Source organism: Peromyscus leucopus, chromosome 4 (genome assembly GCF_004664715.2).
Source record: "Peromyscus leucopus breed LL Stock chromosome 4, UCI_PerLeu_2.1, whole genome shotgun sequence".
Lineage (NCBI taxonomy): Eukaryota > Metazoa > Chordata > Mammalia > Rodentia > Cricetidae > Peromyscus > Peromyscus leucopus.
Window position 1 is genome coordinate 105455866 of NC_051066.1, and position 18998 is coordinate 105474863.

The following is an 18998-nucleotide window of genomic DNA, read 5'->3' on the forward strand; positions in this document are numbered from 1 at the left end:
ATGGTAGCCATACTAATTTATACTTCATAATCAGCATTGTGTAATGATTCCCCCCTCCATCCTCACCAGCATTTCTTGCCCTTAGTTTTCATTTTCTTATGACAGCTGTTCTGACATGGGTGAGATGGAATCTCAATGTAGTATTGTGTGTGTGTGTTGCATGCATGTGAGTGTGCATACAGTACACATACTCATGCACATACATTCGAAGACCAGAACAAGCTGTCTGATGGTGTCTTCCTCTATTACTCTTTGCCTTACTGCTTTGAGACTTGTAGTTTCAGCTAGGCTGGCCGGCCAGTGAGCTCTTAGGATCTGCTTGTTTTGGCCACCTGATGCTGAGATTATAATAGGCACACGCAGCCATACTCCCAGATTTTTATGTGGGTACTAGGGATTCAAACTCAGCTCCTCATGTTTGGGGATCATGTGCTCTTACCCACAAGGCATTTCTTCAGCCCATCTTAGTGTAGATCGTTTTCTTTTAATTTATGTGTATGTAGGTGCCATTGGAGGCCAGAAGAGGGTATCAGATTCCATGGACTTGTAGACCGTTGTGAACGGCCCGATGTGGATTCTGGGAATGGGACTGCAGGTTCTGTGAGGGCAGCAAGCACACTTTACTGCTGAGCTATCTCTCCAGCCCACTCAGTCTAGTTTTAATTAGCATTTTCCTGAGAGCTAAGGATATTGGAACATCTTATTTTTCATTTCTTATTGGCTGTTTGTGCTTCAGCTTTTGAAACCTGTTTTGTGTGGGGTTTTTTTGGGTTTTAACCTTTAGTTTTTTGAGTTCTTTACAAACTCTGGCTATGCAGTCAGATGTATAGCTAGCAAAGATCTTCTCTTTCTGTTGGCTCTTTACTTAATTCCGTATTTTTGAGTTTCAGAAGCCTTTTGAGTCCATGCAACCCCATATGTCAGGTATTTAGATGATTTTCAAGCTGTGGGAGTGTTTTTCAGAAAACCCATGTCTGTGTCTACATTGTGAAGGGTTTTCTGACAACACTTTCAGAGTTTTAGATCTTAGATCAAGGTCTTTGGTCCATTTTGATTTTATTTCTGGTAAGGGTCCACTTTCATTCTTCTATAATGGGATATCCTGTTTTAAAACCACGTGATAAAGAGGCTTTTTTTTTTTTTTAAATCCAAAGTCCACTTTTGTCATCTTTGTGAAAGAAAATCAGATGCTGTTGCCGTGTGGATCTAAGTCTGGGTCCTCTGTTCTGCTTATCAGTGTGTCTGCTTTGGTACCAGTGACAAGCTGTTTTTGTTACTATGGCTCTGTAGTATATCTTAAAATCAGGTATGATGATCCCTCCGGTATTGTTCTTTTTCCTCAGAATTGCAAATTCTGGATTTCAAAGAATCAAGTAACATGTTGAAATAAAGTTCCTTTCATTCCTGTTTATTTACTGTCCATATGCACAAGTTTTCTTAGCATTTGTATTAAATAAAATCCAAATAAGAATAAGATGACCATTGAATTCCCATCCTAATTAAGACAAACCACACACACACACACACACACACACACACACTCATACATATACCAACTTTTAAAAAGATTTATTTATTTCTGTGAGTGTGTGTGTGTGTGTGTGTGTGTGTGTGTGTGGTGTGTGTGTGTGTGTGTGTGTGTGTGTGTGTGAAGTTGTGAGCATGCACTGTTTGTGTGTGGATGTCAGAAGACTGCTTCTTATGAGTTAGGTCTCCCCTTAGAATTTGTCTTTGAAGCAGGGTCTCTCTTTTTGTTTCTGCTGCTGTGTTGTATATCTCCACGTCTCACTTTGACTTGGAAGCGTTGGGATTACAGATGTGCACCACCACATCTGTTTATTTATTTAAGGCATACTCTGGGATTGAATTCAGGCTATCATGCTTGTGTGGCAGGTACTTTTATTCACTGAGCTACCTCTCCAACCTATATTAATTGAAACTTTAGAAGTCTTGTCTTATGAAGATACCTTGCTGATAAAATAAATACTTGTAAATTACTAATTTTTAATTGTTTAGTAGAATGGTAAAAATGTAAAAATGGTTGTTAGGAATAAATGTGACTGGAGAGAGAGAGAGAGAGAGAGAGAGAGAGAGAGAGAGAGAGAGAGATCAATCAATGAAATGATTCCTAATGATATCTGCTATACTCAAAGATGGATGCCTAGCCCAGTTGTCATCAGAAAGCCTTCATCCCAAAGCTAATGGGAGCAGATGCAGAGGCTCACAGCCAAACATTAGGCGGAGCTTGGAGAACCCTATAGGAAAGGAAGAGGAAGGATTGTAGGAGCCAGGGAGGTTGACCCCAGGAGAACACAGCCCATAGAATCAATTAAACAGGGCCCATAGGGGCTCACAGAGACTGAAGTGGCAATCATGGAGCCTGCATGGGTCTGCTCTAGGTCCTCTGTATGCTGTGGTTGTGTATCTTGGTGTTTCTGGGGGACTCCTAACAGTGGGAGTGGGAGTGTTTCTGACTCTTTTGCCTGCTCTTGGGACCCTTTTCCTTTCCCTGGGTTGCATTGTCCTGCTTTGATGTAAAGGTTTATGCCTAGTCTTATTGCATCTTGTTATGCCATGTGGGTTGATATCCCTGAGAGGCTTGCTCTTTTCTGAAGGGAAATGGATCTGGGGGAGAAAGAAGGTGGGGAGGGACTGGGAAGAGTGGAGAGAGAGGAAACTGCCATCAGGATGTATTGTATGAAAGAAGAATAAATTTAAAAAAGCTTATTGGAATTAAAGAAAATAAAATAACGAAATACAAATTACTAACTAATGCTGTTTCTTACAAGCCAATAAACCTACTTTTTATTTAACTGAGTAAGTGAAAATGGCCCTATCTGCATTGGTTATCTTATAAAACTGTAAAGATCAGAAAATTAGAAGACAAGGATTTTTGAAAACTTCAAATTGCTACATTAAGGGCACAAAGTTCATTTTTTTTATTTAGAAAAATATTTTTTTAAATTCATTTTACATACCAAAGATCCCCCTCCCCCTCATCCTGCCGTTATGATGGGGAAACCTACAGAGACAACCAAACCAAACTAGTGGGAACTCATGAAATTTAGACCAACAGCTATGGAGCTTGCATGGGACTGGACTAGGTCCTTGGCATAGCAAGAAAGTTGTGTAGCATGATCTGCTTGGGGGCCCCCAGGCAGTAGGATTGGAGTCCATCCTGGTGCATGAGCAGGCCTTTTGGAGTCCACTTCTGTGAGGGGACACCTCGCACAGCACGGGGAGGGGCTCGGATCTTTTTTAAACAAATAAGAATACTACAATCCTGAGAACATTTTCAAAATAGAATTTTATGCTTATGTAAAAATATACAAAGTATATAAACAATATATGGAAATAACATAATTTATATAATATGTAATTTATACATAGGCATAATATATAAAGTAAAATAAATATATTTTGTGATTACATAAAAATATAAATTTATATAAAAATTATTGTGTTGTCACAAAGAATATAGGATAATCAGTGAAATGCTTTTAATCATATAATATATACATATATATTAATAATAAACTTCATGAAGGAAGGAAATGAAATATTAGTTCAAGGACACAGACTACAGTAAGTTTTCTGGCTATTGGAGAATTTCTTGTGTTATTTTTAGATGTATGGCAATAGGAAACAATAATCTTTAATAATTTTTAGTTTTTATACTTAATACAAAGAAAATTTTATTACAATATTCAGGGAATAAAGATAAGAAAAGTTAATTGTTAATCTCACAGATTTGAGGAGAAAGACCACCAACTGAAATCATCATGGCCAAATTAATTAAAGCAAGCAATTAATTAAAACAAGTTAAAAAATTTTTTTTATTCCTGTACATGGACTGTCTTTCCCTAAATGCAAGGTTCAAGAGATCGGCATTGGACATGGGTAAGATAAGCGTTTTTATAGTTCAGGAGCGGGGGGTTTTCAAATGCGGGATTTGGCAGGCAAATAGGTGGGGCTATAGAAGCAGAACATATGCATACCAAATTGCTCATAACAACCTCCTGAAACAAAGATATATTTGCAACATGGTCATAACAAGGTGGTTATAACAAGGTGGTCCTAACAAGGTGGTCATAACAACAGATGGTCATAGCAACAGGTGGTTATAACAAGGTGGTCATAACAACAGGTGGTCATAATAATCTTTTCGAACAAAGTCAGGGTTGCTGTTTCCTGGAACAGGCAGTACAGAACCATTTGTAGTTAAGGTTACAGGTGGGGCATAGCCCAATCCTGAAGAAACAGATTTAATCATAAACAGGAATGATTCTAGTTTGTCTTTACTATAAGATGGCTTTCAAGCCTAGGATGGAGACAGGGTAGTTTATCATTAATTTGTATATTTTTAGCACATATTCAGTCAAAAAACTACTTTTTACATGTGTATTAGTTACCTTCTTATTGCTATGATAAAACCCTAAGACAACTTACAGAAGAAAGGGTTGATTTGGGCTTACAGTTGAAGAGGGATGAGTTCGTCACCATCACAGTGGGGAAGCATGATAGCAGGTAGACATGGCAACTGGAGCAGGAAGCTGAGGACTTCCTTTTAACTGTCTTTTTATTTATTCTATGCGTCTTCTACATCATGCATTTTGATCCCATTTATTTCCTTGTCCCTTTGCATCTGCCCTCTACCCCTGAGCCCCCCAAATAACACAAAATTTAGAGAAAAAAGAGGGGAGGAGGAAAAAAATTTAAAATCTCATTATGGAAGCTGCAGTGTGACACAGTGAGTCATGCAGTAGACCCTTTGGCCATATATCTTTACTTGCAAGTGTTCATTGCAAAGGATCATTGATCTGGTTCAAGACCTCTTGTTTCTACTACACCATCGATGCTGGGCTCTCACTAGGACCCTTCTTGGATATCCTGTTGTTGCCCTGTGTTGTGGAAATCCAACAGCTTTGGATTTGTGGGTCAGGACCCTTCACATGCTCCAGCAGATCATAGATGGGGTGGATGTTGGGGCAGGCCAAGTCATAACCCTGGTTCTGGGCCTGGGCAGCTGCAGGGTTGGTCAGCCTGACAGTTCTCCCTGTCCTCACCACCAGAGTGAGCTCTCCAGCGTGAGGGGCGGGGCCAGTTCTCCTGCTTTCACACCCTCGGGGTTGGCTCTCCCACCCTGACACCCTCAGGGCCTATTGTGTTGCCCAGGTGAGGTACAGGGGCCACTCTTTGGAGTGCTGCAGCTGGTGAGGGGTAGGAACAGCCCTCCCTCTCTTATGACTGTTGTTGTTTGGTTTTGTTCTTCTTACTCTTTTGGGGGGCCCACCACCTAGCTCCCAAGTAAACACACACGGAGGCTTATTATTACTTATGAATGCCCAGCCTTAGCTTGGCTTGTTTCTAGCCAGCTTTTCTTAACTTTAAATTATCCCATCTATCTTTTGTCTCTGGGCTTTTACCTTTCTCTATTTATGCATAACTTTCATTACTTCTTACTCCATGGCTTGCTGTGTAGCTGGGTGGCTGGCCCCTGATGTCCTCCTCTCCTTGTTCTCTTGCTCCTTCTTTTCTTCCCAGATTTCTTCTTCTATTTATTCCCTCTACCTGCTAGCTCCACCTATCCTTTCTCCTGCCTCACTATTGGCCGTTCAGCTCTTTATAAGACCAATCAGATGTTTTAGACAGGCAAAGTAACACAGCTTCACGGACTTAAACAGATGCAACATAAACAAATGTAACACATCTTTGCATCATTAAAGAAATGTTCCACAGCATAAGCAAATGTAACACATCTTAAAATAATATTCTACAACACATGACCCCAGGGCCTGCTCCTCTACCTGCCTCGGGCATTGATGGTTGGGGGTAGGGAGGAGGGCACTTCTCCTCCACCCATTCTGTCACGTGTCAGATGAATAATGGGGAAATGGGGACAGCTCTCTCTTGCTCACCACATTGGGGCTGGGTGACCCTCACCTCTGACCACCAGGCAGCTATGTTGTGCTGCCTAGGCAAGGGGCAGGGCTTGATTTCCTGAGTGCTGCAGCTGGTAAGGGGGAGGGTCAGTTCTCTCATCTGTTGCAGGAGGTAAGGGGTCGGGGGTAAGGAGGGTACCCCTCCCCCCTCATACTGCTGCATGACATGTGAACAGTAGGGACAGCTCTCCCATAGTTACAACTTTGGGCCCGGCTCACCCACACTTCCACCCACAAATTGGCTCTGTTGTGTTACCCAGGTGAGGTGCAGGGCCTATTCTTCCGAGTGTTGCAGCGGGTGGGGGCAGGAATAGCTCTCCCACTCTTGTGACATCAGGGCCAGTTCTCAAACCTGCCTCAGGTGTTAATGGGTGGTGGTGGGGGGAGGGCAACTCATGCTTCAAGACAGATGAGAAATGGGGACAGCTCTCCTTGTTCACTGCTTTGGGGCTGACTTCTCCACACCTCTATCAACAGGGTTGGCTTTGTTGTGTTGCTCAGGGAAGGTGCAGGGCCTGCTCTCCTGAGTGTTGCCGCTGGTGAGGGGCGGGAAGGGCTTGAGGACTCATATCTTGAACTGCAAACACAAAACAGAGCCAGCAGGAATGGTAGGAGGCTTTTAAACCTCAAAGCCGGCCTTTAGTGACACACCTCCTCTAAGCAAGACCACACCTCTTAAACCTACCCAAACAGTTCTACTAACTGGGAACCAAGTATTCAAATGCCCCAGACTATGGGGGGGCATTTTATTCAAATCACCACCACCTGTGAAAGGTTGATTTTTCAAATGTAGAGCATGGGGCTCTTGAGGACCAATTGTACTTATAAAAACACTTGCAACTGACTCTGTAAGATGTTGATTAAAACAATTTGATACTAACCTAAAAAATTCATGTGGCGTGGGGCAGAAGGTCCATGTTTTTTAAAAAAATTACTTGATGGTGTTTTATATAAACATTGGAAAGGCCAGTGTTCTACAAGGATCAGGGCCACAGAATGGCCTCCTGGGGGAGGATATTGGAAATGTGTAGTAAGACCCATTGCAAATGGTGTACCCAGAGAACATTGTTTCTTTGAGATGAGGATCCCAGTTTAAAGGCCTAAAGAGACATGTGAGCTCAGCCTCACTTGCTTCTCAGATTCCTGATGAGGAACATCTTGTCAGTTCCCAGGCTTGACTTGTCTAGTCATGTTTAGGATATATACATATATTTTTTTAAAGGCAGACTATATCAGGTGGAAAGGCTCTTACATGAATTTAGATTCCAGGCACTTCTTTGTCCTAAAGTTTCATTCAAATCTAACAGTTATGTACAAATTATGTGACCCCAGCCCAACAGTGGTGGTGCATGCCTTTAATCCCAGCACTGGGAGGCAGAGCCAGGTGGATCTCTGTGAGTTTGAGGCCAGCCTGGTCTATGGAGCGAGATCCAGGAAAGGCGCAAAGCTACACAGAGAAACCCTGTCTTGAAAAACAAAAACAAAAAACACAAATAAAATAAAATAAATAAATAAATAAATAAATAAATATAAAATAAAAAAATTATGTGGCCCCTACTGGTCAGGCAACATAGCATCAGGACGTTCAGTTGGCTAGGACTCTGCCCTCCCCCAGCCCTGATTCCTGAGTCCACTAAAAGGAAGATGGAAGATTTTGCACTCATTTCTCTTCGAGGGCTGATCTTGTTGGGTATAGTTGGTAGAGTGTGGAGGACCATAAAGGTTTCCAAGTGAGATCTGAGCTTGCTTTACCCAGCAGAGCTGTGTCAGAGGATTGCTTGACTATGTGCATGGTTTCTAGGTGATTGGAAGGGTCTACACTAGGCTGAACTAGGGGAGGTCTTTTGCTCTACCCCTGGGCAATTCTATAAATAGTCCTTTAGAAGAGACAAAAGGGGCTGGTGGATAAGGATCCAGGCCCTCCCAAGGCTATCCTGTGTTTCTATCTGTTTCTCTCCCCTCTATCCTTCTATCTAAATCTCTTATTCCTCTCTCCTTAAGAGTACCCTAGGATAAAATGTGGGATCTGGTCTCCCAGCTGGCCTCCCACAGCAGAGGTGAGAGGCTGGAGGGGGAGAGAATATTGGCTCTTTTAGGCACCTCGTGAGAAGCTTAGAACCTGGAAGAGAGTGACTGCATAGCACTCATAGATCTTGCCTCAGTCTCCAGAGGACCCCACTTGTTTAGGCACAGATCTTACCTTGATATCTCTGTCTCCAGACACTATTTGCCAGAATATGTAGTGATATCACAAACAATAAGACCTCTGATTTGGGAGAAAAGCCAGGGAACCCAGGACACTCCTCACTTCCCCCATGACATTCCTGGTCTCTACTCCCAGGGATCCAATACATCATTTATGTCTCATGGTTTTGTGACTTTCTGGTACAGAATTGAATTTTCATAATTATATAAGTGACTAGACATGTTTATCTCGATAAGAGAAGCAGTGCTTCCAGACTACCCTGGAAGAGAAATCTTATCACTTGGCTTGCTTCCTTCCTGCCAATTTGGGACCCAGATGTGGGTGAGATAAGTCAGAAGAACTGGGAGGAAGCTCTGACTTACACATCCCTGGGCATCACTACCTCAGACCCCTAGCTCACCTCACTCACCCTTAGCCTACAGCTTAACCACATGTCTGTTGATGGCTCAGCAAGGTTGTACTGGTGTGTGTGTGTGTGTGTGTGTGTGTGTGTGTGTGTGTGTGTGTGTGTTGGGGGTGAAGAGTAAGCAACAATATGAAAAGCAGATGGATTCCCGAGTGAATGTGTTTTGCTGACATGAACATGGCCATGTCAAGGATCCCAATGCCTCAGACCTACAGGAACGGCAAGGCTTTCCCTGGCCAGAGTAGGGATGCTGACAGTTGATAGTACAGAAAGTTATCAATTACAGCTTCCTCCTTCCAGGTGACTAATGTAGTTGGAAGTTTCTCTAGTCCCACCTAGCCCTGAGGTCCCACAGCCGCTTATAAAATAATTACTCAGAGGCTTAATATTAATCACAAACTGTATGGCCCATGGCTTCTTGCTTCTTGCTAGCTAACTCATATAACTTAACTCAACTCATTACTATTGATCTTTGTATCGCCACATGTTCCGTGGCTTTACCTGCGTCCCATTAGATGTTGCTCCTTGGACGGCTGTTTGGCGTCTCCCCTTACTCTCCTTTTTCCTCTCACTCTCTCTCTTGGATTTTCCCACCTGGCTCCATCCTGCCCTGCCATAGGCCAATGCAGCTTTATTTATTAGCCAATGGGAGTAACACATATTCACAGCCTACAGAAAGACATCCCACAGCAGACTGACTCCTGAGACTGCTCCCCTAAAGAGATCCCCGACTAAGGTTAGCTAGCCTGCCCTCTCCTTAAACTGTGTACAATAAATTCACTGAGTTTCAGGGCAGCCAATGTATCTCAGTCAGAGTACATGGCCCACCTGATCCCAGCTTTTCTGTACACATGCCTATCTTTCTTCATTCCCTGTTGTTTCTAGTTAGGTCATTCCCAAAACTCTACTGTTCATGGTAGAAAAAAGTAAGGAAATGTCTGTGTAGAAGATGAGCTTCCCATTCTCCAGCATGCAGGCTCTCCTTGGAAGCTGGTAGGAGCTGTGGTGGGATGATGTGTTTCCTGCCAAAGTCACAAATGAATCAACTTCCTACTGGCCTACATTTTGTGTATTGAGTAGAGTTCAAGGAGCATGCTGACTCTTCCCTACTCAAATCATCTCAGCCTTTTGATATAGCAGGAAGTCATTTCTTTCTTCCAGGCCAAGGACACTTAGTACAGAGATATAGAGAACTTGGCTCCACGTCAGAAATAGAATATCTTTTGGAGGATCAGTTCAGTCATTGACTCAGATCCAGGAATTGGAACTCAAGCCATTTGCACATTTCAATGCAGAGGATTAAACAAGTGTGTGTGTGTGTGTGTGTGTGTGTGTGTGTGTGTGTGTGTGTGTATGTTGTGTGTGTGTGTTACATAAAGTATATATTCTCCCTGTCAAAGAGTCAAATGTTATGAAGTTGAAGTCCCCCTTGACAGCCTCCATGTTCTGCCTCTCCCCCAGTAACCACCATTTCAGACTGGTTGATACCCTTCCAGCTCTGCCTTTAGAAGCACGTGGTTAATGCTGCAGATGTGCTGGGCCTTCCATTCTGTGTAAATGCTCATGCTCTGTCCTTGTGTGATTTGCCCTTTTCTACCAATGATGTGTCTGGATCTTGCTTCCAGTTGCTTTTGTTAAGTATTTATAGACAATGCATCTATGAGTGTTCTTGAACATGGTTTTTTTTTTTTTTTTTTAGGAATAGCAAGTAGTGACTGGAATTTCTGAACCACTGGTCATTTAATAAAACTAGGCACTGCCAATTTATTTCTCTGAAGAGCCACACACATGTATGTGCACATAGACAATTAGGAATCTGGCTTCCTCATAAGGGGAAATGTCATTACAGGTGACCACTGGACCTGAAAGGGCAGAAGGATTGTGTCACTGAACCAAGGAATGGAGGTTGTCCTTGGGCTCTGGGACCACCTCTATGCCACTCACAGTAGCTCTCTGTTATGGAATAGGTGACATTTGGGTGCCTGCTCCTAACAATGGTATCATTCTGTGTGCTGATGTTCTGAAACCAGGAGATGTGAAAGCTGCCCTTCTCTCTCTGCCTTTGCTTGAGGAGCTGGAGATAAGGAAAACGGGTGTTGGAAGTGATTTTCTAAGCAATGACATTTCACTGTTTGCTTTCCTGTGATTGGTCATTGAAATTCGTTTGTTCTGGAAAAAAAGTTTTAGTTATTGCTGTTTTATATCTGAGAAGTTGATACATTCACAATGATTAAAAAGATTAAGCTATATAGAATGTATACAGAGAGGGCTTTATTCCTATGCCTGCTCATGTACATTTTATTCCCTGGATCTTCTCAGTGACTTTATTGGTTTCTTATGTATCCTCTAGGTGGTTTTGCCTTTTTCTCTGCTCTCTGTTAGGTTAGCATTTCAGGTCTTGCTTTTTCTGCATATTTTGGAGAGAGTTCCACATTGGTACAGAGAGCCAGTTCTTTCCCCATTCTTCAGTTCTGTCTCAAGAGTCTTTAACTTGTTGATGCTGAGTTAGTTCCAATTATTGAGAGTGATGCATGTGAAATGAACAATTCTGATTCTGTATCATTTCCTGCAGGTCATGTACAGTCATAGGCTGCATTCTCAGCGTAAGGTTGCTGGGGCAAAGTGAAGGACATTTGTGATTGTCAGTCATCATTGCTGTTTTTTCCGTAGATGCCATACTTCATGTATAATGTTTAACAGTGGGGTTTCCCTACAGTTCTGCCAACAGGGCATGTGCAGCCTTTGTTTTTTGTCATTCAGATAGGAACACATGAGTATCTCAAAGTACTTTTAAGTTTACTTTCTTCTAATGAGTAACGTTGAGTAACCCTTGCTCTGCCCAGGATCTGACGGCATTTCCCTTTCTGTGATGAGCCTAGCCTGGTAATAGCCCTCTCCTCTGAGTTTATCGTTTTGTTGGATCTTCATTATATTCTTCCTCCGATGTTTTGAAGGAGCTCTTTGAATGTTCAAGACATTCATTTTCCCTGGGATGAAGTACAATTTTTTTTTTCTGTAATTTGTTTTGTGTTTTGACTTTGATTTTATTTGTGCATCATCCATTCCCACATCCCAGTGCCTTCGTTCACTTGGGTCCCTGTACTGCCTGTGCCCTTTTCTCCTTTTTCTAACTTGCTCTTGTTTCTTTAGATATGACGCCAATGCCACCCTCCTTGACTTGTCACCTCTCCTGCCAGACCATGTAGCTCCTTCCTGGCTATGAAAAGAAGCTCATGCTTGTGTGGTCAAACGCTTTACTGCTTGGGCCTTCTCCCCAGCCCTTGAGCAGCCTTTAGAAAGAAAGAGAAGAAAGAAAGGAAAGGAGAAAAGAAGGATGAAGGAAGGAAGGAAGGAAGAAGGAAGGAAAGAGAGAAAGAAAGAAGTTGAGAGGGTGAGAAGGTTTCTATTTGTGGCCAAAGATGTGTCTAAGGTACTTTGTTGCCCTTAGCTGTGAGGAATAGGCTTCTTGACCTCCAGTGAGAATTCTCATGGACTAATTGATTTTTCTCTTTCTGTGTAAACTCCAAGAGAAGTTAATAATCAGGCTGAAAGTTCTTTGTTTTAGTGAAATTTATTTCATACTCATTAAAACATTGTGCTAAGGTTTCATTCATAAATATTCTCATCTACATAATATGAGAATATTTATTCTCAGCTTCAATGAAAGAACTAAGTTCAGGTCACGCACTGGATCCAAATTCAATTTATTCTATAAACATTGAAAACTAGATTTTTTTAGTAGGCATGCCTCATGTCCCTCTTGAATTAAATAGATCAACCAATCAATAAATACATAAATAAATAAGTGGTTGCCCATCAGAGGCCAGGAGAAAAGACAGGCTTTCTTTGAACAAAATGTGCCATGGTTTCTGTCAAGGTGGCTCTGAAAACACAGGAGAGGAGAGAGAGACCTGGCTCGGCAGAGGACTAACGATACCCCTGGAAACAGAGCTGTCCACTCATTGGCGACAAGGGAGTTCCTTAGCATGTCCTGGGTCAGGCGTTAGAAATAGTCCAGCCTATTCTTCTCATGTCAGCACTTGGGGTTGAGGCATCATTCAACACACATGGACCTCTTAGGAAGCAAAGGATTCCATAGTGAAGTCAATTATATCCTGGCCACTGTTGTTTCCCAGGAAGACAGGCTTATGTTCGGCTTGAGAGGTGCTGATGTACCAGTTGGGGAACTGCGCAGACTCAAACTCCACCTTGGTTTTGATTTCTATCTTGTTGAAGATAAACCGCTTTTCCATCTTCTTCTTTGGGTATTGTTTGGGATCCACACTCTGCAGAAAAACAGAAAGAAGAATTGTGCGTGTGTGAGACAAGAAGGATAAAGCTACCACAGTAGACCTGTTCTCGGGGCTGCTGGAGGGGAGAGTGTTGAACAAGCTGTGGGACTAGGGGCCACATTCTTTACTGCTGGTCCCCATCTTTCTATCTAATCATTGGAGGAGCCCCCCCTTTTTTTCTGAATCCTAAGCCCAAGGGGAGGAGCATGTGGGTGGAAATATTTTCAAAAGTGAAAATTATATTAAAGCTTCCAAGAATACCTAGTTTCTAGGGATTTTTGTCACATCCCCCCCCACACCCAAAGCCTTGGATAGAATGGCATCGGCTTGGGAATGAAACTTTTGGTAAGCATGCTGCAAGTGGAGGGAATGGACTGAAGATTGATGGTGGATCCCTTTAAAAGAGTAGCTCTCCAAACCGCCCTCCACCAAATGAGGGAAAAACTGTAGCCATGTGCAACCCTTTCAGCCTCAACACTGCATGCTATGCTGGGGGTCATAACAGCGGCAGGACATGGCAAGAACAGCCAAATGGCTTGATTTCTCCCACGGAGGGAGTGAGATTTCCAAGCATTAAAAGTGCTGCTAATTTTATTCTATATTTATGTAACTTGTCAAGAAGACCTCCAACATTTTCTGGAGGGAGGGGCAGGGGGCTGTCTGGGAAGTAGGGAATGGCTGAGAGTCTTAAGAGAACAAGGGGCTGGGCAGTGGTGGCGCACACCTTTAATCCCAGCACTCGGGAGGCAGAGGCAGGCGGATCTCTGTGAGTTCGAGGCCAGCCTGGTCTACAGAGCGAGATCCAGGACAGGCACCAAAGCTACACAGAGAAACTCTGTCTCGAAAAAAACCAAGAGAACAAGGGGATGGCGTCTCTGGCTTCACTCACCTCCAGCTGCAGGGTGGGCGTGTCACCTTTCATCACACAGGACAGGTACAGGTTCTTTCCCTTAAGGCCCAAGGCCACAGGTATCTTGTTGTTACTTGTTTCTCCCTGCACAAAGCTCATGGAGAATACCACTGGAGGAGGAAGAGGAAGCAGGGTCAAGGATATAGCCGGCTGGGAGGACTCAAGCACCAGACAACAGGCAAAGCCCATATAGTCCTCTATGGGAGCCCAGAAGGAGCTTCTCACAGCCAGTAGCAAGGTCAGGGGGCTGATCCAGGATTCCCTCTGAACCTCTTAGCAGCCACAATGAAGAATGAAAGCGGACTAATTTTTAAGCCCCAAAGACTAAAGCTCTTATGTCACTGGCAGGCCGTGTGCCCATTAACATGGGAAGTACAATTTGGTCACTAATGAAACAGGTAAAGTTTTTTAACTTTTAAAGCCTTTCGGGCTCCTAGAAGGATTCAGGGGCCAGCACGTTTTGAGGAATATAGAACAGTAAGTGGAACAATTGGCTGAGCTGGGGAAAGTGGCTTCAAAAAAGGGACACCCCTTTTGATCCTAGTCACAGCCATCTCAGTTGGAGGTCCCTGGCCACTGCCATGGCTTAGTTATAAAGAAGTAAGATTCTCTTCATCTGGACAAGAGTAGGCAGCTCATTCCAAGGCTTCTAAGATCAGAAGCCAAGGAGAAGAAGCACATGCTGCTGTCAGCTGTTGCCCTCTGGGCTCAGTGGCAAGGTGCCAGGTCCATCCCTACATCTAAAGATGCCCTCACCACCCTCGAAACACTTGTTATTATCAAAGAGAGATGTAAGTTCCTGCTGGTCAGGAAGTCTCCCTACAAGGAACCATGTGGTTTTGGGTGGGAAGGATGTGAGGACAAGGGACAGGATTGGGAACAGGAATGGACATATCAGTTCTCTACTAACCACATTTCAGCCTCAAAATGGGAGAAAAGAACCCACAGGCAGTTATGGCATGCCCATCAAATGACTCCACACTAATGGAGCATTGTCAGTGTGCTATCCCTATATCCCTATGTGACTGGACTGGAAGATGGCTATACATATACAATATGTTTATGTATTTGCTGTCATGTTCCATGTTGAAACACAGAGCTCCAGTAAGACCCCAGAAGGCCAGGAAGGGAGATCAAGTTGGGCCTAGTTACCTTGTTGGTTTATGTTCTGTCCATTGAGGTGGAGAGCTTTCAGCTCACACGGGTCAGACAGTACAAGGCATTTCTGTTGTTCATCTCGGAGCCGGCAGTGCAGCTGTCGAATGGGAACATCAGCCACGAGCAGACTTTCATCCCAGGAGTCACAGAAGATGGGTTCTGAAAGTCCAAGAACAGATGTCGTTTAGATATCAATTAGAAGAGCAAGCCCTGGGAAGTGAAGCAGCAGAATTTGGTTTATTGAGTGACATCTAAGCATTCAGAGTCAAGGTTCTATCCTAATTTTTATGTATAAGTACATTGGAAGTGGGGTGAACAAGAGCATTGGCTCTGGCACCACGAGACAGCCTTCAGTGGTAGGACCATTCACTATGGACCAGCAGGAGAGGCACTTATAGAAAATGTTGCTAGTAATAAGGCTAACTCATCAGGAACATCGTAAGACTTCAAGCTCTAGTGTAAGCCAAAGTGCTTGGAGAATGGATGATCGATCTGCAAATGTGAGCATCATTAAAATCTTCTTTTAAGTTAATCAGCTCAAGAGCTCACTAATTCATTTTGGAAGCCTCCTTATTTCTTCTAATGACTGAAATGTCTACCATTAAGGGTCTTCTGCTTGAGGAGGGAAGTTGACTGCTGAGAGGTAGACAGAGAAGGACCAGAGAGCAAAGGTCTACTCTCTGCCCTCAGTTCTCATCAAGTACCTTCTTCAAAGATTAAGGAAAAGAAGGTTCTCAGGTCTTCATCCTGGAAGGTCCATGGGCAAGGGACAGGTATGTTCCACAGCTTCTCCACAGCCACGACGAGTGACACCACCTTCCTGAAGCTCTTGTTGAAATGCTGCTGGGAGATCTCAAGCTGGATGCTCTCATCTGGACAGCTCAGGTCAATGGCTTGGAAGCGGCACTGTGGAGAAACCAGGCAGAGAGCAAGTTAGGTCATTAGATCGGGGAACTCCTACATTAACCCCAGAGAACTCCAGGGGCCCTGGGAGATAACCACGCTCTTAACCACAATCCCTGTGTCTCTGGAAGCCAGAGGACTTAAATGGTTTACCCAGAGGGACATGGCCACCAGACCCAGACTTCCTGGCATTCTCTATATTAAACCTCATTTCTCCTTTATCTCTCTCGTACAGACCTCACCTCACCATGTAATTGTACCTACTTAAGCATTTCATCTTTAGTGTCCTCATTGCTCTAACACTGTGCATTTAATTTCTCATGACAGCATGTTCATGCTGTCTTCTATTCACCTGAGATCACTCAACAAGCTCTCAGTTGTTTCCCACACGCCCCTTTCCTCAAAGGCATTTGGCAGACACTGTAAGCAGAGTTTCTGCCTGTGACATGTGTTATCACTTTCCTATTCTTCAGAGAAACATACACTAAGGCCTAACCACAGTTGTCTCCAGGCATGGTAATAGTTTTGAAGCTTGAAGGACAGTGATGGATACTTTCAATGATATAAAAAAAAAGTGATTGGGAGAGAAGTTCCTGTCCAGAGCAGAGGCTCCCAGTGAGAGCCAGGCTCTGGAGCAGGGAGTGGGGGCCACAGCCTGGCTGAGAAGGTCAGGGGCTCCACCTATGGCTAAGTCAACCAGTTATAATGGTCTTTAAAAGATACTCATTTAAGACTGAGGACAGGATTTTGCAGCTGGGGGAGGCTGTCGTGAACCTGAAAAAAAGAAAGGCCTGAGAAAAGCAGTTGCCTCCTGCCACAGGCAGTGATCTGGCTGGGCAGATGCCATGCCCCATTAGAGTTATCATTGTGGGAAGGGGAAGGGATAGCTGGGACGTCAATATGGCTTTTCATGGGAATGAGTCTGGAAAATGCCCATGTGCTAGGATAGACTTGGCCAGCACTGAAAACATTTCTGAATCGAAGGTTGTTGCAGAATGCCAACATCTCAGAGATTTTCTGACTCAGGCCTGTGTTGATGAGGGCCAAAAGAGCACAGCGACTTGTCTAAGATCACAATTTATTTTTAAAAATCCCAATTCATCTCTGCGTTTATATCGACCACTTCTTATTGTCTTCATCTCTTCCCTGGGAGCGTAAGAACCTCTTCTACAGTAGGGAAGGAAGATAGGCTGATCGTAAAGGTCACCCTCTCCGGCTTACAGCTTACAGAGTTTGACCTGCGTGATCACAGTGGCTTCATCCGTCTGAAAGGAGGACTAAATGTGTGTTGAAGACTTGACTACTGCCTTCCTAGCATAAAACACCATGATCACCACCAGCAAGTCTTAGTGAGTGGCTATGGGGTAGTGGGAGCTGTGTGGAAGCTAGGTCAGTGTGTGGGTTGTCTGTGTCTGTTCCACTGAGAGAGGCAAAATAACACCATCACAAAATATCCTTGGAGCAAGGCAGTCCAGTTTCCTTCACCCTGTTTGGAGCTTTTCCCATTCCAGAGCCCCTCCATAGGTTGAGAGCTAGCACCCAAGGCTCACCTTCGTCTTTTGGGGCCCGTCAATCTCAAAGAGCATGTCATTGTCATCACTGTAATGAAAACAGATGTTGGTTAAGTTTTGTCTCCTTATCAATACAGTGCAATAATATGAACACAAATCTTCACTGTTAAACCTATGTATAGAATGACACTCAAAGCTTCCTGAAGACTTCTGGCAAGTTCCATAGTGTTATACAAGCAAGTGTCTAGAAGCAGATTCTGGGCCGGGTGGGAGGGTACTCTTGGTGCTCTCTGTTGAATTCTGACACCTAAATTCTGGTCTAGCAGAGTTAGCTAAAATCTGAGCTCTCTTCCCTTGCTTCCAAGCCAGACTTTGCAAATGGGTCTCCTGTGCTGTCCTGTGGAAGCTGCATCTGTTTGACTCCCTATAGTGAACAACACCTTGGTCTCAAGGCTGGACTTGGTAAACAAAGACAAATCAGCCTTTAATCCAGGTTGACTTGAATTCTGATAACCACCGAAGGAGGTGACCGGGGGACAGTCTCGCCTCTGAGCATAGATAGCCCTCCATTCCTGAAAGCAGAGCCCTGAACACATGACCCCTCTCCAGGTCCCCACTGACCTGTGGAAAGCTGTCATTTCACTGTTGAGTTCAGGAACAGTTGCCATGGCTGTTTCAGACACCTGTGTGAAGAGAGCAAGTGAGTGGGCATGCACAGTGTTCGTTCCCTGAGGCTGCCTTCACTTGTGTTTCTCTCAGCTCTAGTTCAGGGCGGGCATGGAAAAGCTGATCTCCGAGGAATGAGCAAATGAATGGAGGAGCTGTTGTGTGGATTTAGAACAGCGGTTCTCAGCCTTTCACAGGGGTCGCCTAAGACCATTGGGAAGCACAGATATTTGCATTACGATTCCTAACAGTAGCAATGAAAGTGATTTTGTGGTTGGAGGTCACCACCACACAAGGAACTGAATTAAAGGGTCACAGCGTCAGGAAGGTTGAGAAGCACTGGCCTCGAAGAAAGCAAGAGTTGAACTAAACCCCAAACAGAAAAACTTTTCAAGGAGACAGTTAACTCCTAGTTGTCAGCTGCTATAAAAACTGTATTCATTTCCAGAGTATTTCACAAGCCCTAGCTTTACAGCTATGTTTAAAAAAAAAAACAAACAAACCAACAACATAGAGAGAGGGAGGAAGGGATGGGGGGAGAGAGAGAGAGAGAGAGAGAGAGAGAGAGATTGAGAGAGAGAGATTGAGAGAGAGAGAGAGAGAGAGAGAGAGAGAGAGAGAGAGAGAGAGAGAGAGAGAGAGAGCCTCTCTCTGAGGACTTAGTTGTGAGAGGTAAATCTTACTTGCACAGGAAGCCTGGCTGGAGAGAATTCCCGATCAGCCTGTTCAGCCTTGAGACCCTACAAGGTTTGCTGTCCACCGGTTCTCCTTCACTCTTTTATAGTCTTCAAAAGCAGAAGTGAAGAGCTGAGAAATTTTCCCGCGGGTTAACTGATTTCACAACCAACTTAAAGGTGCAGGGAGGGGGAGGAGATTGATGGGAACTCCGAGGCTGTTGTTACCCCGAAGAAATAATTTCTAATCCCTGGAAACACAAGGAGTGGCAAACCGTGACACATTTGCAAGTGTGTCACTGGGGAAACAGGCATTATTTCTCTCTGAAC

General features: G+C 43.9%; 1 protein-coding gene across 1 annotated transcript; it reads right to left on the reverse strand.

Annotated features, from left to right (window-relative positions):
• Window positions 1–12241: 12241 nt before the first annotated feature.
• Window positions 12242–18783, reverse strand: Il1b (interleukin 1 beta). The gene is made up of 7 exons (XM_028893401.2): window positions 18678–18783; window positions 17950–18011; window positions 17368–17416; window positions 15619–15820; window positions 14909–15073; window positions 13736–13866; window positions 12242–12840 (listed from the first exon to the last, which is right to left on the reverse strand). The coding sequence occupies exons 2-7, from the start codon at window positions 17994–17996 to the stop codon at window positions 12631–12633; spliced, it is 804 nt and encodes a 267-aa protein (XP_028749234.1). The 5' UTR covers window positions 17997–18011; window positions 18678–18783; the 3' UTR covers window positions 12242–12630.
• Between the last annotated feature and the right edge of the window lie 215 nt (window positions 18784–18998).